The sequence below is a fragment of the Rattus norvegicus genome, chromosome 10 (genome assembly GCF_021556685.1).
Source record: "Rattus norvegicus strain SHRSP/BbbUtx chromosome 10, alternate assembly SHRSP_T2T, whole genome shotgun sequence".
NCBI classification, from domain to species: domain Eukaryota; kingdom Metazoa; phylum Chordata; class Mammalia; order Rodentia; family Muridae; genus Rattus; species Rattus norvegicus.
In genome coordinates, this window is record NC_141543.1 from 96,175,521 (window position 1) to 96,198,574 (window position 23,054).

At 39.6% G+C, this 23,054-nt stretch overlaps 1 protein-coding gene and 1 long non-coding RNA gene across 2 annotated transcripts in view; one reads left to right on the forward strand and one right to left on the reverse strand.

The window, feature by feature from the left end:
* Positions 1-23,054, forward strand: part of Efcab3 (EF-hand calcium binding domain 3) — a 506,364-nt gene that overhangs the window by 300,162 nt on the left and 183,148 nt on the right. The window contains exons 85-106 of the mRNA XM_087572380.1: positions 225-278; positions 941-1,045; positions 1,740-1,793; positions 2,373-2,477; positions 3,931-3,984; positions 4,744-4,848; positions 5,972-6,025; positions 6,286-6,390; positions 7,854-7,907; positions 8,688-8,792; positions 9,490-9,543; positions 10,216-10,320; positions 12,067-12,120; positions 12,679-12,783; positions 13,908-13,961; positions 14,854-14,958; positions 18,564-18,617; positions 19,380-19,484; positions 20,145-20,198; positions 21,084-21,188; positions 21,947-21,997; positions 22,694-22,798. Of these exons, the coding sequence (XP_087428506.1) occupies positions 225-278; positions 941-1,045; positions 1,740-1,793; positions 2,373-2,477; positions 3,931-3,984; positions 4,744-4,848; positions 5,972-6,025; positions 6,286-6,390; positions 7,854-7,907; positions 8,688-8,792; positions 9,490-9,543; positions 10,216-10,320; positions 12,067-12,120; positions 12,679-12,783; positions 13,908-13,961; positions 14,854-14,958; positions 18,564-18,617; positions 19,380-19,484; positions 20,145-20,198; positions 21,084-21,188; positions 21,947-21,997; positions 22,694-22,798 (1,746 nt within the window). The remainder of the gene's footprint in view (positions 1-224; positions 279-940; positions 1,046-1,739; positions 1,794-2,372; positions 2,478-3,930; positions 3,985-4,743; positions 4,849-5,971; positions 6,026-6,285; positions 6,391-7,853; positions 7,908-8,687; positions 8,793-9,489; positions 9,544-10,215; positions 10,321-12,066; positions 12,121-12,678; positions 12,784-13,907; positions 13,962-14,853; positions 14,959-18,563; positions 18,618-19,379; positions 19,485-20,144; positions 20,199-21,083; positions 21,189-21,946; positions 21,998-22,693; positions 22,799-23,054) is intronic.
* On the reverse strand, positions 15,333-16,412 carry LOC108352141 (uncharacterized). Its single transcript, XR_015632161.1, has 2 exons — positions 15,998-16,412; positions 15,333-15,539 (listed from the first exon to the last, which is right to left on the reverse strand). It is a non-coding gene; the product is annotated as an uncharacterized LOC108352141 (long non-coding RNA).

The following is a 23,054-nucleotide window of genomic DNA, read 5'->3' on the forward strand; positions in this document are numbered from 1 at the left end:
CAATGTTCTTAAATTCTTACTGGCTTTTCCAAAACAGAAACAAAAACAACCTACGTTTGAAGATCGGAGTAGGCTGTGGAACTTTTCTTTCTCCTTCTGAGTAATTCCATTTAGCACAATGTCTTTGATCTGGGTCCATCCGTTTGGTGAACTGATGAAATATTCTTTTTGTGGTTGAACAACACTCCATTGTGCTCAAGCATTCTACTTTTTTAATCTTACAGCTAACGGCAAAGCTGAACTTACTGAGATGATGGACGCAGTGAAAACTCTCACAGGTGATAAATTAATATAAATGAAGAGTATACATTATATTTCATTTTTATTACCACTTTATCTTTTGTTTGGTAACCTTTCAATCTGATTTATCTAGTGTTCTAGAACTGTGCTTCTATGGTCTTTGGCTTTGTAATAAATTTTAGTTTTGTGTCTTGGTACAAAATTATTCGATATTCATAGATGACATAAAATATTCATATATAGAAGAGGAAAAGGCAAAATCTGGATTAAATCACTGAATGATAAGAGTAAAATATGATATAAATGTAGGCGATTTTATTATTTAAAGATGCTCAGAAACACGACCTGACATGATAACATGCTTATGCAGATAGTAAAGTCCCGATTCACTAGGAAATTATATGAGCCTCTTTTTCTTGTGTTGATAGCTCACAACAGGTTTTAACTGGTGTGGCTTACTTTTATTAATATGAAATGAGGCACTTCATTAGCATTAGACAAAATTATCTGTTTACAAATCCAGTTGTGTGTGTGTGAGTGTGAGTATGTGTGTGTGTGTGAGTGTGTGAGTGTGTGTGTGTGTGTAACACTGTCCTTATCAATCAGTAAATTAATCTGGAATAGGTTGAGATGTGATGGATGTTCTAAGTGTTTTTAGAAGTAGGTGTTGTTTAAATTATTTCATTTTGTGTTTTTGAAGGGGAAGAGACTGACACCAAAGATGTTCAAAATGTTCTGGAAGAAATGGGAATCAACCTCACGGAAAAAGAATTGTTGAAGTTGCTAAAAAAATTGCCAGTTAATGGTGAGAATTTCAATTAGCATTAGTTCTTTAAAAGAACATAGTGCTGTAGAGATTTTAGGCCAGCCATGGCTATACACTTAGATCCTGTCGAAACCAAGAAAAGGGGGGAGGGAGAACTTAGGGGCATGTGTGAGTGGGGAGGGAGAACCTGGGGCTGTGTGTGAGAGAGAGCAGGGGTAGGAGGAGGTGGAGCTGTTCAGTTGCTCTTTAAGAGTATATGGCTGGCCAGAGATCCTCTTCCTCAGTGCCTATTGTCTCCCCCCACCCCCTGTGGGTTGTGGGGAACAAACTCTCTAGTCCCTGTTGGTGGCAATCTTTAAAATTACCTTTATTTGATTGCGGAAGAAAGAACACATATCTTGAGATCCTTTGCACAGACCTGTGTTGCAAGCATGAATTCCCATTAAACTAAACATTAAATCATGATAAAGAAACACATTTGGACAAGTATAATAGAGATGAAATAGATGAATCACAAGGGTGTGAAGAAGAAAGCGAGCAAGGTAGCCAGAACTAACAGCAACTGTTGCTCATGGAGGGTTGGGGTTGGGGGAAGAGTGTCCTAAAAAACTCTTGGCTTCTTGATTGGATCACTTTGGATTGACCTCACATATGCACATAATCAAATAAGTCTTTTACAAATTATAGCTTTCGTATGTTCCCTGACATGACCTGGCATGTTCATTTCTTACAGAAGACGGAAAGGTCTATAAAAATAGGTTGATGGACAGCCTGAAGTCTCTTAAAGGTGAGTGAGAGCCGTGATGATGTGCAGAGAGACCTGAACTCTCTGCTTCTTCATTTGTATGTCGTGGATGCTGTGGTTACTGCACTCAGACATCTCTTGTGGGCTGTTTGCCATTTGCTCTCTTTGCTTTCTCTCTGTCTTAGAAAGATGCCGCAAATTCTGGTAAGTGTGGCACTCAGGGCAAAGGCAAACGAAGGAGACTTCATTTGGGATGTTAAAGAGGGGGATAATAAAGATTGGTTTATATAGGGCACTTGGCCATTAATAGAAACAATCTGAAGCTTCAGAAAACAAAAGGTAAATTTACAAAAACAAAAGAAAAAAATCACAAAACCCATCACCTCCATCAGTGCACATGACCTAACCCTTTCGCAGTGCATGCTGGGTAGATGGTGCTTGGGGCCAGTTTTGCATGGGATGGTCTCTACTACTAAGTCCACTAGGATTCTCTTTGTCATTGTTACTATTTGTTGAGCTGTGGGTCTGTGTTATCTTGGCAAGATAACAGTGCATAAAATGTGATAACTTTGAGACATTTGGTTCTTTCAATTTTGCTCATATGTCTGTGTCTTTCACAAGGAGGGACTATTAGTGCCACAAAAGTAGATTCTCTTCTGGGAAGCATGGGTGTGAAACTCGAAGAAAAGGAATTTAAAGACCTGATTGAGAATCTGCAGATGGATGGTAAGCCTGTAACCTCACTGAGCTTCTTGGGAGCAGAGGGGTTTCCCTATACACACCATCAGCCTTCCAGTCGTCAGTCCACCCTCCTATGGCATGCTCTTCCTATGCAGTTAAAGAGGAGGAAATCTGTAAGACTGCAAGCTATGTGTATATTGTACATGGGTGTTTTGCTTGTGTGTGTGTTGTGTCTTTGCACCGCATGTGTGCCGGGCCTACCCCGGATGCTTCATAGAGGACTAATGAGAGTATAGGGAGGGGACAGAGAACAGTTAGAAGATGCTCCAGTAATCCAGAGGATGAACAGGGAAACCAGGGTAGAGCCAGGCACTGGGACAGGAAAGCCACAGTCTGAAGACAGCCAGTTGTAATAATCTAAGGATTGGATATCAGTCTGGTTCTCTACACAGCATCTGAAGTTATCCTGTTAACATACAAATCACAACATGAAACACCTGTACTCAAAATCCCTTTCAAAGCTTCCTTGTTTCTCCCAGGGTTAAAGTCAGAGTTCTTACTATGACCCAGAAGGCATTATATGATTTGTTTAGTGTTCCCATAGCCCTGGGCTAGAATAGTTTCACCCATTCTAAAGACATTTTCCTTAGACACATGAGCCAGCATGCTGCCTTTGCAAGCCTTTCACTCACTCTGAAGTGCCCATCTCTCGGACATTCACCTATCCCACTCCCTCATGTTTAGGTCTTTTCAAATGTCACCTCCATGAGACCTCTCGTACCCTCTCTTCAAACTTCAATCGCAGCACTTGGCATCATCCTCTGCCATTTCTCAGATTTACCACCACCTGATATCTTAGTGAAGCTTTCCTTCCAAGGACTGCTCTGTGCTTATTACTTAAGAAACCATGCTAAACACAGAGGAAGTTCCCAATAGCCAGTGCACTTCATTGAATTTAGTTGGTCTCCACAGTGTGCAGTTGACTGCTAAGTAATGCAGTTAGGTACAGTATTCTAAAAATGTTTATGTAAGCATTTACTATTAAATAGCAAATCGAACTGTAACAAAAATGTTAATAATTATTTGTAGATTAGACAATCTCCTCAAATCAGTTGACCAACCAGCATGTGATGGGATCCAGTTGTAGGTTTTACTTCCTCTGTATATTAGAGAGAAAGGTATATTCTACAATTTCCAAGAAAATTAATTCCAAGGGAAGACTTGAAATTCAACTTTGTGTGTGTGTTTGTGTGTGTGTATGTTGTCTGTGTGTGTGTGTGTGTGTGTGTGTGTCTACAGTAACTCAAAAGAGGAAATGCAGAGTTAACTGTTATAAAAATTTTAACATGTAAGACAATGTGTCTCTTTCAACCTTGAAAGAAATGTTAAGTAAAACAGTAAAGATCATTCTAGAACAAGTCTTAGAAGGTGCTTTCCTTTGTATCTTGTATCAAAATTTTAATCTGTGTTAATGATTTGTTTCTGAATTATCTTGAAGCTGATGGGAATGTTGCTCTTAAAACGATAATGGATGGAGTAAAAACCTTTTCTGGTGAGTAAACACTCGTCATGTAGCCGCCCTTGAGCTGTACATGGTTTCCTACTTACATTGTCTAGCTTCCTGGTCGGTGACTTTAAAGGTGTGTAGGGTTTTATTACTATTGAGAGTGTAGTCACTGCAGTTGGACAGTACACGACTCAGGTTTTTAAAATAGACCAAAAGGTTGTGTGTTCATAGCATGTTGCCTCCCCTTGTAATTCGTTTCCTTAAAAAAACAAAACAAAACAAAACAAACCACTAATTGCTGTATTGTTTATTTGCAGTTTGAGGTGTAGGCAGAGCAAATATATAAAACCATCACCCTTGTTACTACAACCACTTATGCTTAGTCACATCAACCAGATCAAAGCCTGGAGAGGTCATGAATGTTTAAATCGCTCATCTATGGTGCTCTGGTCACTAGACAATTAGGCAGCTCCGATTCAGTATGCCTTGACCTCAGACTTAAAGAGAACATCAATAAGTTCAACTGTTTTAATGTTTTCTCCATAAAGATTCATCCTTTCTTTCTTCTCTACTTCTGCTTCCTCTCCCCATTTACTTCCTGCTCCCCCTTCTCATTCTTTCTCCTCTTTTCCATTTCCAGAAATAGGGGATAATTTCATTCTTCCCTTGCTTGGTCTCAAATTGTAGGTGACTTGTGAGATTGGCATGAGAATTGCATTATTTGAAATCATTAAGTGAGTCCCTAAATTCTCAACTAATTCTCTTTCTTCCTTCCCTTCCTTCCTTCCTTCTTTCTTTTTTAAGGAAACAAGATTGATGCAAACGATCTTCAGAATTATCTCAGAGGCCTGGGGATCGAGCTAACAGAGGCAGAATGTTCAGAGCTCAAGGAAACCCTGCCTACTGATGGTGAGCCATGCTGTTGCCTCTTTAGCCTCACAAAGGGCTATTTATAAGCACATATAAGAACTTTCTATAACATTAATAATTTTATGACACTAATAATTCTAGAACTCCATCGTCTTCGTTAGGGTTTTACTGCTGTGAACAGGCATCTTAACCAAGGAAACTGTTATAAAGACAGCATTTAATTGGGGCTGGCTTACAGGTTCAAAGGTTCAGTCCATTATTATCAAGAGGGGAGCATGGCAGCATCCAGGTAGGCATGGTACAGGAGAAGCTGAGAGTTCTGCATCTTTATCTGAAGGTGGCTAGGAGAAGACTGTCTTCCAGGTAGCTAGGACAAGGGTCTTAAAGCCCACACTCACAGTGATATACTTCCTCCAAGGCCACACCTACTCCACACCACCACATAGTGCCACTCCCTGGGCCAAGCGTATTCAAACCACCACATCCATTAACTCTAATTCGATTCTAGGTTATATAGAAGACATGCAATTATTAATTAAATTTCACCTCTTAAATCATGAAAACCTTCAAAGGCAAGTGATTACTATAACTTAATATTTATCCAAGCTTAGGTCTGATCAGAAAAAGAAAGGGAAATAGAGAGTGGAAAGTTAGTACAAGGACTAGGAAGAAGTAAGAGGAAGCAATGGTGTAGTGAAGTGGTGAAGAGTCACAAGTCTGAGTGCACAGACCCAAACCCTGGTTCCTCTACCTGTCGCTGTGTTATCTTGGACAAGTTACTTAACTGTTCCACATCCTGAGTTCCACATCTTTAAAATAGGAGTAAGAACTGAATGAAATGAAGGACCTTGAAAAGTGATCGGTGTGGAGTTAAACACTGGTGGATGCTAATGGCTATTAATGACTGAGTGACTGTGGTTGGATGCTGTGTGGTGGCCATGGTGACGGTGGTAAAGGCAGTCATAGTGCTAAAGCTTGGAAGCAGTCCTAACACAAAATAATAGCTCAGGGGACAAAGCTCCCAGAGATCTGTCACTTTCCCAGGAATTTGACATTCCAACTTTCATTTCAGAGTAAATGTAAAAGCAGTTTTTAGAGTGTCCTAAGACATGTCCTAATCTACATGATCTTCATCTAAGGTGAATTTACTTTTTCCTCATAGCTGCCGGAAAGGTCTATCAGAATAAAGTGCTGGATTCTATAAAGTCACATGAAGGTAATGGCTCAAATATTAAATTTCCATGTCTGTATTTGTATTTTAAATATTAGACACTTACTAATTGCCCATGCTTCCTGACAAATTGGTTTCATTAGCAAATAGTCTTACTTGTATCCCTGCGTAGAGCCTCGAGTTTTTACAAACTTTTACTTCCCACCTCACATTTTAGGTAATAACATCTATTAAATAAGATGCAGGGGTAGTTGGATCTTGAATGCACTAAAACTGTCTAACTGTCTCATTTCCTTCTTTCTAAGGAGGGATGGTTAATGTCAATGACCTGGACAAAGTTCTTAGCAACATGGGACTTGAGCTCACAGAAAAAGAACAGAAAATTCTAAGAGATAGCCTCATAGTTAAAGGTGAGCACTAAATATGCAACATCCCGATATTTTTTAAAGTTCAAAGGATTATTTAAAGTTTAAAGTATCTGTTATGGGTACCAGATTTAGATGTTCCTGGAAACTATGAAAATTCCACAGAGCCAGGAAAGAATTAATTATATTTCATTATGTTGAGCTCTGTCCCCTCTATCCCTTGCATATTCAGGGTTTTTTTTTTCTTTTCATAAAGGATGTCAGGTTTTCTCAAAGGCCTTTTCTGGTGCTTTTGAGTGACTCTGGGATCCATGTCCTCATACTCAGCTATGTGGTAAATTCCATTTATTGGTTTGCATATGTTGAACTATGTCTTTATCTCTGGAATGAAGGCAGCCTGATCATGGCGAATGATCCTTCTGTGTGTTCTCAGATGAGGTTTCTAAGTGTTTTACTGAATATGTTTCTGTTTGTGGTCAACAGGGAGATTGCTCTGTTGTTCTGTCTTTATCTGGTTTTGGTATTGGCACAGTACTGGCTTTTTAACAAGTATTACAAAGCATTCTTTCCATTTCTAACTTTATGGTGCTGGCTAAAGATTTTCCAATTTTATTGATCTTTCCAAAGAACCAACTTCTATTTTCTCAACTCCATTGTTTTATATTTATCCCATTGCTCCCCATCTAAGCCTTGGCCTCAGGTTGACACAGTTTACCTCATGGACTTGCTTAGGAAGGGCTGAGTCTGAGGTGTTTGGTCATGTGACAGAGAATCACCAAGTTAGGTTCTGTTTCTTATGACTGATTTGTAGACACCAGCAGTGTCTCACACATATCCCCAAAGCCAATTATTATATAAACTGTTACTAGTGTCATATATTCAATAAACAAATTATCAAATATTTTAAAACACTTTCCTCTTTTATATAAACTTTTTTAAAAGATTTATTTATTTATTATATGTATGTGCGTATGCTACCGCTCTCTTCAGATGCACCAAGAGAAGGCATCCATGATGTCTTGCTGGGAATTGAACTCAGGACCTCTGGAAGAGCAGTCAGTTCTCTGCTCCACCTCAGTGCTCCGTTGAGTCATCTCTCCAGCCCAAATTACCAAATATTTTAATAAGGATCTATATGGAGAACAGTAAGATGTCTTAGTAGTTGTCTCCAATAAATAGAAATAAGTATCCAGAAAGCCAAGGTAATAGAACATATAAGAGGGGAGTATTTTGACCAAAAGATGAAAATTTCCCTTTTGTGATGATCACTGATAGAACATTATGGCTAATGCAAGTCAAATTTTACACTCTTTCTAAGGAAAAATGTGAAAGGCCATATAAGATAGGAGACTGATGGTCTTATTTTGCTGGAAGATTTGCCCAATTCTATTAATTATAAACTATATATGACTTGAAAAATACAACAAAAAGATTAGATTTTGGCTCGAGTTATAAATAGGCATGTTGTATACATAAAGAGATCTAATTGATTACGTCTTTTCTCATAGCTGATGGGAAGATTAGTCTCAGTAAGCTTCTAGACACAGTAAAAGCCGCTAGAGGTGAGTGATAAAGTACTCAGGATGAACCTGAGGACATAAATAATCCTACTAAATTACGTTTATGATCCACATATCATGGTTATCACCTTTATTCAGGTATTTTCCCTTTCACTTATGAGTGCTATATCTCTAATTTCCTAGAATTGGAATACAGACTAGCTATATTTCAGTTATTATTTTGTGTAAAAGTATTTATGTGTCCGAATGTTTTGCCTACATGTATGTGTGTAGACCACATGAGTGTCTGGAACCCCTGGAGGCCTAAAAATGGTATCAGATCTCATGGAATTAGAGTTATAGATAGTTGTGAGCCACTGTGGTAAATGCCAGGAATCAAGCCTAGTCCTCTGCAAGAGCAGCAAGTCCTCTAACCACTGAGCCATCTCTCTAGCCAGCCTCTCTATGCAAAATTTTAATCGCCTCTTTTTAACAGGACTTTTTTTTTCTTCTTAATTATTTCTCCACAACATATTTGACTACTGAGATTAAATGACGTATGATTAATCAATTAAGCAAAGCTTCGGTTAAGGATACAGATGTTACAAAAAGGCTAACAAATTTTACTAATTTATGAATCCAGACCACCAAGAATATTCTGGTCTATAGTGATGCTTTACTCCACACATTAGCATGTATAACACTTTCCCCGTGATTACAAGAAGATGCTGTTTACCTCTGTTTATATTGAAGATTTGCTCTTGGTACAGCACTTGAGAACAATGCTGAGAATGTTTAAGTAATTTTAAAGTTCTTAGATTTTTTTATTCTTATTGTTTACAGGAGAGGTTATTGACATGGACGATTTAGCAGATGTTGTGGAAGACATGGGGATAGAACTTACAGACAAGGAATTCCTAAGGCTGGTGGAAAATTTACAAGCTGATGGTAAGTGTTTAAAATAGACACAGCTGTGATTTTCGGCAGGGGACAGTTTTTATGCTGAGCAGACATTGGCAGCATCTAGAGGCAGGCTTTCTGTGGTGCATCTGGCAGGGGCAGATGTGGGGGGTACCACTGGTAACTAGTGGGCTGACGCCATGGGTTAATAACACCCTTAGAGTAATAAACAAGTTTCAGTGGATAAGACAGCCCTGCTGCATATAAGAACCATCCAGCCTAAAGTAGCTACGGTTCTGCTAGTAAACCCCCTCAGTGTAACCTTCTGGGAAGCCAGGGTTTGTGTGCTTCTGTACAGACACTCTGTCCTACTCAGCTGTGAGGAGAGCATCTCAGCCACATCAGGCATTTCTGCTGTGGTGTACTCATTCATCTCTGTTCCAGAAACATGAGACGGGCCGACCGTGATCTAAAATCCCCGAAACCATGAATCGAAATAAATCTTTCCTCCATTAAGTTGATTCTCTCAGGTTAATCTCACAGCAGCAAAAAGTCTGCCACACACATGCCAGACAGAAAAAGATGCTCAAATTTTTCAAAATCCTATGTCATAAAATGTTTCTATGCGTTGATTTACATAGAAAGAAAACAAGGACTTGGTTTAGAGACATACTTCTGAGATGGTTTTTTTTAATACTGTCATAATAATTGATTTCTCCTTGGCCTGAATTGTTTCTTCTTACAGCTAATAGGAAGACTTATCAGAAGAGATTGATGAAGGGTTTAATGACCCTTAAAGGTAAGAGAACTGTGGTGTAAAAGCAAACATACAAGAAGACCTCATGGTTTGCTTACTTTCTTTCCTGGACATTCAGACACGAACGACCCTTCTGGTAGGCTCAGTCTTTATCCTTGTCATTAAAATCTTCTGTAGAGCCCCCGTAAGCTGCCATCTTTACTGAGGTAAACCACTCACAGCACAGTTTACCATTTTAAGTGCACGCACCACTAACATTAGGTGCTGCACTCACGGTGCTGTACAGCCGTGCCCACTCCTCACCTTCAGAGCCTTTTGTCATAGTGAACAGAAACTCTGTACCTGTTAGGGATTCACTAGTATTTTCTCCTTCCCCCAGCTCCTGACCACCTCTGTTCCACTTTCTATGAACTTATCTCTTCTAGGAACCTAGAAGTGCCAATAAAGTCAATTGCATTCAATTTTATATTTTTAATTTTAAGTTGCAGAGGAAATTTCCCCATTCCTCTGGAAATTCTCAAAAGTTTATCAGACTCCCAAATGAAATCTAAATGTTCACAACTTTTAAAATGTAATTGACAGCACGTTCCATCGAACTGAAAGTTCAATTAACAACAATCATTTTATTACCTAAATAGCAAAGAACGGGGTCATCTATTTTTTGACCCATTTTAAAGTTACTATCTTTTACATTTAGCTGTATCTCTTTTTAAGAAGGGAAAATCAAGCCTGATAAAGTGGACATGTTTCTGAAGAACACAGAGATGGACCTCTCAGATTCAGAACTTAAGGATCTGAAACAAAACCTGCCTGTTTCTGGTAAGCACCCACCATTTTGCATCAGAATGGCAAAGCTGTTTAAAATGCAGACTCCAGAGCCAGGCTGACTGATTTGAATCCGGCTCTTCTTTTGAATGCTCATATCATCTTGATGTCCTTTCTGTGCCCCACTTTCTTCATCTATATAAAAGCATATTGAGAATACCTAATTAATAAAGCTTTGTGAGGACCAAATTCTATCAGTTCTATCATCGCTGTCAGTATTATCATAATCTAACCTTCTGCGATTAAGTACGCAGAACTTCAAAATGCTATGGACATCAAGCAACTTAAAAAGTTAAGTATTATAATTAAAACGTTGAGTATGATAGCATACGCTCACTTTTAATTCCAGCACTGGAGAGGTGGAGATAGACTGCCTTGTACCTTGGGCTCCCTGGACGGCCAGCCTAGTCTAACCTTTAGACATTGTCTTAAAAATCAAGGATGATAGCATCTGAGGAAGCACAACTGTGGTTATCCTTTGACCTACATGCAGACAGACACACACACACACACACACACACACACACACACACACATGCACGCACACAGCTAAAGTAAGAATAAATCCTTCCTCTTAGCATTTACAGCAAGAGAATGAGTTCTTTCACTGTGAATTCTATATCTGGCTGAGGAGTCACTACAAAGGGCCAAGATGAGGAGGCAAAAGGAAAAAGGAAGCAAGTGGGACAGTGCAAAGGAAGTGTATTGGGGTGCAAGCAATTTAAAGATAAAATGGTGGAAAAGCAGAGACCAGCTTGTAGGGATAAGGATCAAACCTCTCCGAATGGCTTCACATTGGCAGAGGCTATTTCCTCTAGTCAATATAAAACAGAGAAAAAGTTTCAAAGAAGTAACAGTAGTATACCACCTATTTGGTTCCTTGTCATCGACCGAGATACAAGTGAGACTGATCAGCATGTTGTAGTGAGACCCTCTTTTCCAAGATCTGGAAAAACACTGATTCATATACATTCATTCATTCACTCATTCATTCATTCACTCATTCATTCATACATATGTTCATACATACATACATGCATTCATTCATACATGCACACATACATTCATACATACATGCATACATACATACGTACATATATACATTATTTTTACCAGTTTTAAAGAGGCATTACAAAACATTACAGAAAATTAAAAAATCCCTAAATTAAATTTTCAATCATACTGGTTGTTTCATTTCTATTTATTTTGATCTCTTAAGAATTTCATACATGAGCAATAGTGTATAGACATAATTTATATTTTAAATTATGTCTTTTACTACCATGTAAATGGTAGGCTGACAGTCATTAAAAACAGACCTCTAAATATCTGGTATAGAAAAGCTGTGCCACTAATATGTGACATTAATCACGTCTGTGTGTAATTGAAGCATTGGTAAAGTCCGTACAGTTTAATTATAACATTGCATGGATTGTGATATGAGCCAACTGTATGTGAATGGAGATTTTCTTAGTGTGTTGCCATGTAGCGTAAACTTGTGTTAAAATGTTGTTCCTGTGGTCAGGCTAACTAACAGATGCTCACCTCAGAGTGAAGAGCTGAAGAGAAACACTCCAGAGCGTTCTTTTGTGGCTAAAACTTCCAAAAGCTGCGTTGTCAATAAAGCTTCACTGTGGGATTAAAACCCTTTCCGTCTCACACTAAGGAAGAGTGCTGTGATGACTATTATAAATCGTGCTTGTTTCTGATCTTTATTCTCATTATTCGTGTATCTTGCAGCTACTGGGAAAATCGATATAAGAGCTATGATAAAAGAAGCAAATGCTTTCAGAGGTCAGTGATGAGTTCTTGCCAGACTAAAGCCTTCTTCAGACCATTATAATAATTTGTACTGTTCTGTTGTTTTTCCACGCTGCTCTGAAATTAGATTCAGTAGAAGAAAAGTCTTAGATTGCATAAATTTGACAAAATGTGGCCAAAACAGTACAAATAAAACACCTATAGGACTTTGTCTTAGTAAGGAATCCTGTGTTGTGTAGAATCTTAGTTCCTAATCTCTCTGTGAAATACGCAGGCTCAGGAAAGGGCACTCTGAGTTTTTATAAGATTCAGTTAACACAGTTGACAACTGAAACCTTAATGAAAGCGTAAAATGCATTCTTGGAGGATTATTTATACTAGCCACCGTATGTGCTGATTTCACAGTAATAAAGCCCAATTTAGCTTTTCTAGACTCTAAAGAGAGCCCGTGTAAATGCTTAAGGAACACGCAAACACCCCAGAGTTCCTCCCACCCAGGGCAGGGTGGAAGAACTGTGTTCTGCTTCTGTTACTCAGCCTAAACTTGGAGACAACTAATGTGCCCACCTCCCACTGTGTCTGATCTTTTAGGGGGGAAGGTTGCTGTGAGTAATGTGAGAAATCTGCTAAGGAAGTTGGGGGTCGAGTTTACCGGTCCGGAGTACATAAACCTGCTGAGAATGCTGCCCGTGGACGGTAAGACTTGAAAAGCCACCAGAGTTTCCGGACCGTAATTGAACAAGCCTGGGAGGGAAATGCAAATTTCAGTGCCTAGAAGGTCTAGACCATCTAAAGAATATATTATAAAATAAACGACTTGTGGAAATGATGAGACAAGAGACTAAGGCAGCAGCCGACAGTGAAAAATTAGAGGCGTGGCAGCTCCGTCCATCGTTTTGAACAGTGGCAGCAAAGGAGCGATTGACAAGATCAAGTCCATCTATTATCTGGGTGTGTCCGATACGACGGATGCAAGTTAGGGTGGCTCGCAAAACACGCGGCCAAAGGAAGAGAGTTGGGAGAACTCTTCACGCTATATTTGCCCTTTCTATAATTCTAAAATGGTACCTAAATCGAAGGTTAGAATAAAGACATACTGGCAGCGCTGTAGAGGTTTGGTTCCAGGGCCGCGGAACTCTTCTCCGAACCTGTCGTGATGAGATAAATGATTTCACTATCATCAAGGTACAGTCCACGTGATTGCCCAAAGCCTCTTGAGTTGTTGTATGTAAACAACGGAAAACAGGAAGTGAACTGTTTCAGTTCGCTATTTTTGTCTCCCACCAATTTTATAGTTTACATCCAGGGTAGCATGCTTCCCTTGCTCGCATGAGGTCATGGTTCAATTCCCAGCCCTGCCAAAAAAAAAAAAAGAAAAAGAAAAAGAAAAAGAAAAAGCCTTTTCCCCTCTGGAATATTAACCAATTTATATATAGTGTTTGGATCTGGAAAGTGTTTTCATGCAATTTGTAAAATACACTGTCTATCCATAGCCATCTTCACTCTCTTTCCCATCAGACATCACTCTGTTTGTCTTCTTCCTGACCCTGTAGCTTGTTAATATTGTGGCTTACATTTTATTTCACTCCTGAGGATTCTTAAACCTGCTGTCTTGAGTCTTCTGCTTACCGACTTCCATTTCTGTCTTAACGTCTGTTGTTCCTTTCCTTTTGGGTTTCGGACTCTTTAAATGCCCTGTTCCCTAGGATGGGTGGTGAGGTCTGTTTTCATTCTTTGCTGCTTTAACATTCTGTTCTTCTCTCACCGGTGTTCGTGAGTGATGTAAAAGGCTCACCCAAAATGATCTTGCTTCCACACAGAAAACGGGATGGTGTATTGGAAAAGAGTCCTGAAAGCTGTGAAGTCTCTCAAAGGTGAGTTAAAGCTCACACTAAGGCGTCTGTCTGAAATCCTCAGGCTTTATAAAGTATTCCTGCCGTTGTTTCTCTCTCCTCCTCAAAGAAAACATCAGACTTAGACTCCTCATAAATTTATTACCAAGAGGAAAAAATAAAAATTGAAAAAAAAAATTTTTAAATTTAGGTAACAAAAGGCTTCGTTACCTAAATACATAGAGTAAAATTGTAGAGAAAGAACACATGCGTTTTGTTAGTTTTAGGAATATCATTCAGTAGTAGACAAAAACAATCTGGGAGTCTGGCAATGGAATTAGTACTCTTTAATATTGACTACAAGTATTGGAAATGATGCATCAGTGAGCTGACTCTAGTCCAGTGCCGTTAAGCCTTCTAAAGAACTTCTCGGTTCTGACAGGTTTGTGGCCAGGAAAGAGTTTTTTTTTTTTTTTAAGACAGATTTATTTGTTTGTTTGTTTGTTTATTTATTTATTTATTTATTTATGAGCACACTGTAGCTGTCTTCAGATACACCAAAAGAGGGCATCAGATCTCATTACAGATGTTTGTGAGCCACCATGTGGTTGCTGGGATTTGAACTCAGGACCTCTGGGAGAGCAGTCAGTGCTCTTGACCCCTGAGCCATCTCTCCAGCCCAAAAGAGTTTTTAAAAGCAGGTTGCAATTACCTTATGACTCTTGACCTTCTCTGTTTTATTGGGAAATTTTAGACGATTTTTGTAATAAATACTAATAACAATACAAAAATGCAAAGTATATTTTTTTTATATTTTCTTAAAGTAGTTACACAGTCATTAAAAACACAAACGTGATTTTCATGGTTTGCATCTCTCATTTACTCTCCTTTTTCTTTGTGTCTTTCTCCCCCCCGCCCCCCGCCTCCCCTTAAGAAGGAAAAGTTGATGTCAAAAGACTGGCCGCTTTCCTGGAAAGCATGGGTATCAAACTTACTGAACGGGAAGTGGAGCAGCTGGCAGAGAGTCTGCCGGTTGACGGTATGCCCCTTACATAACAGTCTGTCCCCGAAGAAGGCATTTAATCCTACAGCTAAGATTTGAAAAACCAGATTGACTTGGTGCTGAGTGTTTTCAAAATCTTAGGGAACCCTAGCATTATAAAAAACATTTTAAGTACCAGCTTAAAAAAAAAACAAAAACCTCTAACTACGTAAGTGAGAAAATTAAGTAAGATTTTATTTTCACGTGCCTTTGAAAATTAGGAAATAAAACAAGAAAAGTCCATTAAAATCATTGAATTTTAGATATGTCGTTTTGGTTCATGGGCCTTTGAACAAGATTAAAATATAAAATTTTAAGTCATTCCCCCATAGCTAGAAACAAAAATATTCAATTTAAAGCAACAAAGCACATTTACAAAATACCTAGAAATAAATTTATTTTAAATCCTACTCACGTCGCTTAAGAGATTTTACCCACTGTCAAGGTTTTTTTTTTTTTTTTTTCTGTTCCAAAAGTCAAAGGAGGTCTAAGAAGTACAGGGCAAATTTCTAGGTCCTTCCTTCCTTCTTGTATCTGTCTCCATGAAGGCCGAAGACTTTCTTCAAACAACAGAAGCACTTAACATATTGAAACAGATAGAAACCAATTAACAAAATGGTAAGGGTAACTCCTTACCTACCTATAACTACACCAAGTGTGAACGGACTAAATTCTACAATCAAAAGGCAGACTGTAAGAGTAGATAAATCAAACCCAACCATTTGACTCAATTGAGTTTAAGAACTTAGAGAGACCAAAAGTGAAAGAGTGGTGGGTAAGAGGATTTCATGCATCTTTGCTGGAGCTGGAAGTGAACAAGGATAACCATGTCAAACATTAAGAAAAATAAATAAATATAACAAAGCCTTTTTTAAGGAATATAAAAAAATCCCAAGATTTATGAGATACATCAAAAAACAGTTCTAAAGGGGAAACTTAGAATAAAGGACGGCCATCAACAGAGATCTCAAATAAACATCCTAACGGTGAGCCTCAGGGGACTAGAAAAGGAAAAACAGACTAAAGCCAAACATACCAGAAGGTAAGAAACATCAAAGGTTGAAGTGGAGCGTTCACACTGGAGCTTCCGGAAGGAAGTATCTCTGTTGGGCTCTGAGGGGAAAGCCCGTGCCAGCTGCAGTCAGAATGGGCAAGAGAGGCTCCAAGCCACAAGGCGCAAAGTCCTCGAAAGCCTTCTTCCCGCAGACCTGCCGGAAGGAGCACAAGAGGCTCGCCAGCTCCCCAGTCAACTTCCGTGAGTTCTGAAAGAAAAGCCCCGAGAGATGGAAGACCATATCTGCAAAGGAAGAGTCAAAGTTTGAAGATCTGGCCAAGAGCAACTAGGCTCGTTATGACAGAGAGAAAGGCGATAAGAAAGGAAAGGAAGAAGATCCTAATGCTCGAAAAGGACCACCGACTGCTTTCTTCCTGTTTTGCTCTGAACATCTCCCAGAGATCAAAAGTGAACGCCCAGGCCTGTCTATCGGAGATACTGCGAGGAAACTGGGTGAGATGTGGTCTGAGCAATCTGTCAAAGATAAACAACCGTATGAGCGGAGAGCAGCTAAGCTAAGGGAGGCGTGTGAAAAGGATATTGCTGTGCGTACGGTGCTGAGCATAAAGGTGAAACAGCAAAGAAGGGTCTTGGTGGGACAACAGGCTCAAACCGGAGAAGAAGGAGGAGAAGAGGAGGAGGAGGGTGAGGAGGAGGAGGGTGAGGAGGAGGAGGGCGAGGAGGAGGAGGGTGAGGAGGAGGAGGAGGGTGAGGAGGAGGAGGGTGAGGAGGAGGGTGAGGAGGAGGAGGGTGAGGAGGAGGAGGGTGAGGAGGAGGAGGGTGAGGAGGAGGAGGGTGAGGAGGAGGAGGAGGGTGAGGAGGAGGAGGGTGAGGAGGAGGAGGGTGAGGAGGAGGAGGAAGGTGAGGAGGAGGAGGGTGAGGAGGAGGGTGAGGAGGAGGGTGAGGAGGAGGAGGGTGAGGAGGAGGAGGGTGAGGAGGAGGAGGAAGGTGAGGAGGAGGAGGGTGAGGAGGAGGAGGAGGGTGAGGAGGAGGGTGAGGAGGAGGAGGGTGAGGAGGAGGAGGGTGAGGAGGAGGAGGGTGAGGAGGAGGAGGGTGAGGAGGAGGGCGAGGAGGAGGAGGGTGAGGAGGAGGAGGGTGAGGAGGAGGAGGGTGAGGAGGAGGGCGAGGAGGAGGAGGGCGAGGAGGAGGAGGGCGAGGAGGAGGAGGGCGAGGAGGAGGAGGGTGAGGAGGAGGAGGGTGAGGAGGAGGAGGGTGAGGAGGAGGAGGGTGAGGAGGAGGGCGAGGAGGAGGAGGGTGAGGAGGAGGAGGGTGAGGAGGAGGAGGGTGAGGAGGAGGAGGAGAAGGAGAAGGAGAAGAAGAAAGAGGAGGAGGGAGGAGGGAGGAGGAAGAGAAAGAGGAAGAAAGAAGACAGGATGAAGAATAAATGACTGTCCAAAAATGCGTGGACTGTATGTGCTCGGGCAACCATTTTGCTAAGAATGTGAAATTTGACATTAGCTTCACTGTAAAAACTACACAGAATTTTGTTCAACTGATGAGATTCTTTGAAGTGAAAGTACTTTTAAAAAAATGTTTGTAGCTTTTTGAGTGGTTAAAACATACAGTTAGATTGAAAGCTTTTGATGTCGAATGTTTTTAAATATTTAAAAGTTTCTTTAATTTCTTATGGTAGCGAAACAAACTTCATAGGAATTGCCAGTAAAAATTAAAAAAAAACTTTTAGGATGTTGCTTTTATTATTTTTAATAAAATAATGTATATTACTTGAAAAAAAAGGTTGAAGTAGAAATAAGTGAAAGACTAGGAAAACAATAGAAAATGCTGACCAAACTAAGATTTGTTTTTCTTTAAATAGAAATGAAATCAACAAACCTTTGGCTAGACTAAGAATAAAAGTGAGAATGCTCAAAAAATAAAAAAATAAAAAAATCCCACAAAGATTAAAGAGAAGACATTATAGCTGAGAGCACAGATGTACAAAAGCTCAAAGCGTGTGAGCAGTTACAAAGCAATGAATTGGACAGCCTAGAAAAGTGACATTTTATCGATTTCTAGACAATTTATCAATTCTGAATCATCCCGAAATAGAAAATCTGACCAGACACCCCCCCAAAATTAAAGAGGTTAAATATTATCAGTCTATTTTCCATTGTTAATTCAAAATACTTTAGGCTGGTAATTGTGTGAAGAAAGGAGATATTTAGTTCTAAGTTTGGATAGCACCATTTCCTCTGAGACATTAATGAACATCTGCTAACCCCAGAGAGGGAACCAACCACAGACCCAAAATAATTTCAATTTATAGGTAGGAAGAATTAATACTATTACAGTGTCCAAATTACTTAAAGCAATCTACATTCAATTTACTAAATTTCAGTTTTTCACAGGGATATAAAAGCAATCTTAAAATTCATGTGGAACAACAGAGACCTTAGGGGCCCAAGTCACTCTTTAGTAAGGCATCGTGCTACCCACTTCAAGGTGGGCTGGAAATTTGTGGGCAAGCTCTTCCACTGCTTATCCTCTGCACCTGGCTTCTGAACTTACCACATTAATTGCATTTCTCCTTTCAACCTTTTATTCACAGCTAATGGAAAAGTTGATCTAGCCAAGGTATTGGATGAAGCAAGAACCTTTACAGGCAAGTGAGATCCTAATTTTTTACAGTAAAGGATTTTAAGTATCATTTATGTGTGCATTTGTGACCATCTCCGTGAGTAAACGACACATGTAGGATGCTTCATCCCTGGGTCAGGCAGTTATGAACCAAGTTGAGGTCTTTTAGGAGAACCATCTCTCCAGCTTCAACACGATTTCCCTCATGTCTTTATCGCCAATTCTATAACACCTATTTGTTTCTCAATCCAACATCCAGAAATTGGAATGTTTTCTAATGTGTTTTCTTCTTCGTCTGTTAGTGTGGTTGGTGTTACTTGATGTCAGAAGCCAAGCAGAGTCAGCCCTGATTGGTATTTGGATAGGAAAGTTCTTAGACCAAAAACCATCCAGTCTTTAGAAGGACTGGCAGGGTTTCCAGCAATCCTACAGCAAAGTCAGCCGCCACTTACAGAAATGGGTTTCTTTTGTATCTACCGTTGCTCTCAGTCATATCGATCTCAGGAAGCCTAAGTGAGATGGAGAAAATATGGGGTCGGATTTCAAAGTGGTTCTGGGGCTGACTACGTTCTCAGTGTACCCCACTGGCATGTTCTCACAACCAGCATTAAGAGCAAGCTCTCTTCACTTGATGCCATCAACAGAGACATCATGTTTCTTTGAAGGTTGTTCTCTCTAGATCTTAGTGGCCGTGGATATCCCTACCCTGAGCTTATATTGAATAGTTTAATTATTTATAACTATGCAAAATTCCATGTGTGTCATTATCTTAATCTTTATTATTAAGGAGAAAAAATTGGTATTGATGAGGTAAAGAGTTTTCTGGAAAATATGGGGATAGAGTTCAAAGATGAAGACTTCACCAAACTGATGGAGAAGCTGCCATTTGATGGTAAGCATCTTAAATATTAATGCGATAAAGAGGGTTTTAGATTGCTGTGACAAAACTATCCTCGTTTTTGTAACACTAAGTAGAAAGACTGTCTCAGAAACTATTAAAAATTAGATTGTCCATGTACTCTGACACGAATTCTCTCTACACAGGCTTCCATTTTAGATCTGGACATTCCTCTTTAGTATGCTGTCAATGCCAAGGGAGACAGGATTCATGGGAAGAGTAAGAGATAGTTTAGGAATGAGCAGGGCTGGGGAAGAGTAAAAGAGGTGTGTGTGTGTGTGTGTGTGTGTGTGTGTGTGTGTGTGTGTGTGTGTGATATAGAACCTGACTACTAAACTTCCCCAATTTCCTCTAACATTGTTATCCACACACATGCATATGTGTAATGGGTGTGGGTGTGCCTGTTCCACCGTACGTGTATGGAGGTCATGTACAACTTTGTAGAAGTAGCTTCTCTTCTCCCACCATGTGGATCCAGGGGATTCGACTGGAGTTGTTAGACTGGACTTGGCAGCAAGCTCCCTTACCATCTCATTGGCTCTCACGGTTTTTATAAGAAGGGAGATCTCTAGAGAAGATTCTAAATGTCTGTTTTCCTGAGCAAATGCTAATGATCAGACACACTTCTGTAACTTGGATCCTGTATCTTTACAGAAGACGGAAAGGTCTACCGAAACAGGTTGCTAGCAAGCTTGAAGACTTTGAAAGGTGAGTGACAGTAAGTTTTGGAGACACCAGAGCTCATACGTACTTGTACATAAACGTATGCCCCATTGCTGTCACAGCCTTTACTGCAGCTGCCGAGCCTCTATCTTAGACCTAAGGAAGAAGACCCCCACTTTTTCAAGATTTCGTTTCCTTTTTTGAACAAAAGAAACAACAGGATTTCACATTTGTAGAAAAAAGGGCAATTTGAAAAATTAGTAGCGTATTTAGTCAGGAGAAAACAGAAACTAGACTTGGAGTTCAGCCATTGTAAATTAACCCCAAATATTGTTCAGAAACAAGAAATAGTTACCTCCAGAACTAGAATTTCCTCAGTATTCATTTTTATTAAAATGAAATTACACATATTTATCATGTACATGATGCTTTAAAGTATAAATGACTAAATTTGGCTGGTTATTACAACACATTACTTCATATAGTCTCGTCTTGCAAAGAAAACACCAATATTCGTGCTCCTGGCTTCATCTCTGTTGCTATGATAAAATGCTCTAACTGAAAGCAACTTTAGGGAGGACAGTTTCTTTGCCTTACAATCGCAAGCCATAATTTATCACTGCATTTAACACCTTCACTACCTAAACCTTAAGAATGTTTATCAGTAGAATGTGACCGTTCAAAATAATGTTAATATAAATAAAATAGTTTTTTCCTATTTTAGACATTACTAATACTAGTAAATAACTGAAGAAAGTCTATGAATAAGCATTAGAAAATGTGTGATCTACCTTCCCAAAAGAATTTATATGCAATCTTTCTGAGTACTGGCACAATGTGTGAGTTGGCAGCAGGGTAACTACCTCCAAAGGCTTTAGGAAGCTGTCTTGGAAGCTTTGTGTCCTCCTTCATGAGTCTCTCTTTCCTCAGGTGGGATGGTCAGTACCGGCAACCTGAAATCTGTCATGGATAAATTAGGAATCAAACTCAAGGATAACGAATTTAAGGATCTGATGCAAAATCTCCCTGTTGATGGTAAGTGGGGCTTTCAAATATCCTACTTACACTGGGAGAGTACTTCTTTATGAAAAGAAAGACCTTAACAATAAAAGTCCTAGGGTAAGGGGCCTTAGGAATGGTGGCCTCGTGTCATGTAATCAGAAATTTATACATACGGGGAAAGCATATAAGCAAACAGTAAGCAAAATTAGTGTTGAAGCCTATGTCTGAGTGTGTGACATTTTTAATCTCCACTCATGACCAGTAGTAGACAGTCTTCTACACATTGAATAGCAAAATACAGAATCTTGAGATAATGGTACTTCTGAATTTCTTCCCATCACTAACACACATGATGAGTTTGGGATATTAGAATTGTGAATGAGATTCATACTATTGAAATGGGACCTTTATACTTTCAAGATTTTCTTCATGATATTCACGGAGGCAATGGAATTGGATAAGACAACAGGAGATGTTGCCTGCATATTTCTTCTTAGAAATGTATTATTTTGTGTGTATGAGTGCTTTGCCTGCATGTATGTCTGTATACTACATGCATGCAGCACTGATAAAGCCAGGGGTGGGCATTGGGTCTCCTGGAGTAACAGGCATCTGGGTACTGAGAATCAAACCTGGGTACTTTAGAAGAACAGTAAGGGCTCTTAGCCACTGAGCCATTTCTCCAGTCCTCACCACTGTATTTCTTAAATAACTATATAAAGTGCCTAGGAGAGAGTCTTTGTAAATGATAAATGACAGTTTGTCATTTTTATTCTCATGCTTTCTTCCAGCTAACAAGATTTCTCTAGAGACATTGATGAAAAAATTGAAGGCTTTTACAGGTGAGGAAGTACCTTCTGATAGTGTAAGTACTTACGTTAAATTTATTTAAATTAAAGGTCACTGAAAAGAAGAGAAAATATTTAGGAATTCCAATCAGTGGCACCTCAGTTTTTCCATGGCATTTCTAGAATCACATAAAATTAAAATGTTTCATATTGAGATAATCACATCTAAGGCCCCTTGGACTAACTTCAGATGATAAAGTGTTTTGTACCAGAATACAATATTGTCCGTTTTCCTTAATGTACCTCACTTCACAAATGGCTTAAAGTAGTCTAAAACCTTATAGAATATGGTATAGTAAATAAAATATAGGAATGATGGGAACACCATTTTCACTGGAAGAAGCAAACATCTTACCACACAAATATTTCTGAAGAGCAGCTCGTAAGAATCAATGTTATCATAGTTCTCTCATCAGCTTTTAATTCTAAAAGTTATATTTTCTAATGTTAGTAAAACAAACAAACGCACCAACAAAGCGCCTCTCGTGTATGTAAAGTCAGTAGCTCCCGTGGCGTCGCACCAACAAAGCGCCTCTCGTGTATGTAAAGTCAGTAGCTCCCGTGGCGTGTACCCATCGGCTCTGTAATTGATTCTTCCACTTGACCAAAGTTTTTCAACCCATGGTAATTGTTCACGTTACTCAGACACATCCTGTAAAGCTCATGTGCCCTCAACTCCCTCTTTGAAAGGAGACAAGATCAATTCCGTTGACATGAGAAACATCTTAAAGAACCTGGGGATCGAACTCACAGAGAAGGAACAAGAAAGGCTACTGAGAACACTGCCTGCTGATGGTGAGCCAGCTGGGGCACTTGGAAGCTTGGTTTTGTTCCTTTGTTCCTTTGTTTCTGTCTGTAGGGCTGTGTAAAACTCTCTAACTCTACTTCTGTTTATTTACCTCTAAAAATACAAAGAAAAGAGAAAAAGGAGGCAGGGAGAGGACAGGGAGAGGGGAGGGGGTAGGGGGAGGGGAGAGGGAGGGGAGCTATTGTTATAGATGATCTTGCCCAGTTGTCTTTAACACTTTATATTGTAAGTGCAAGAAGCCCT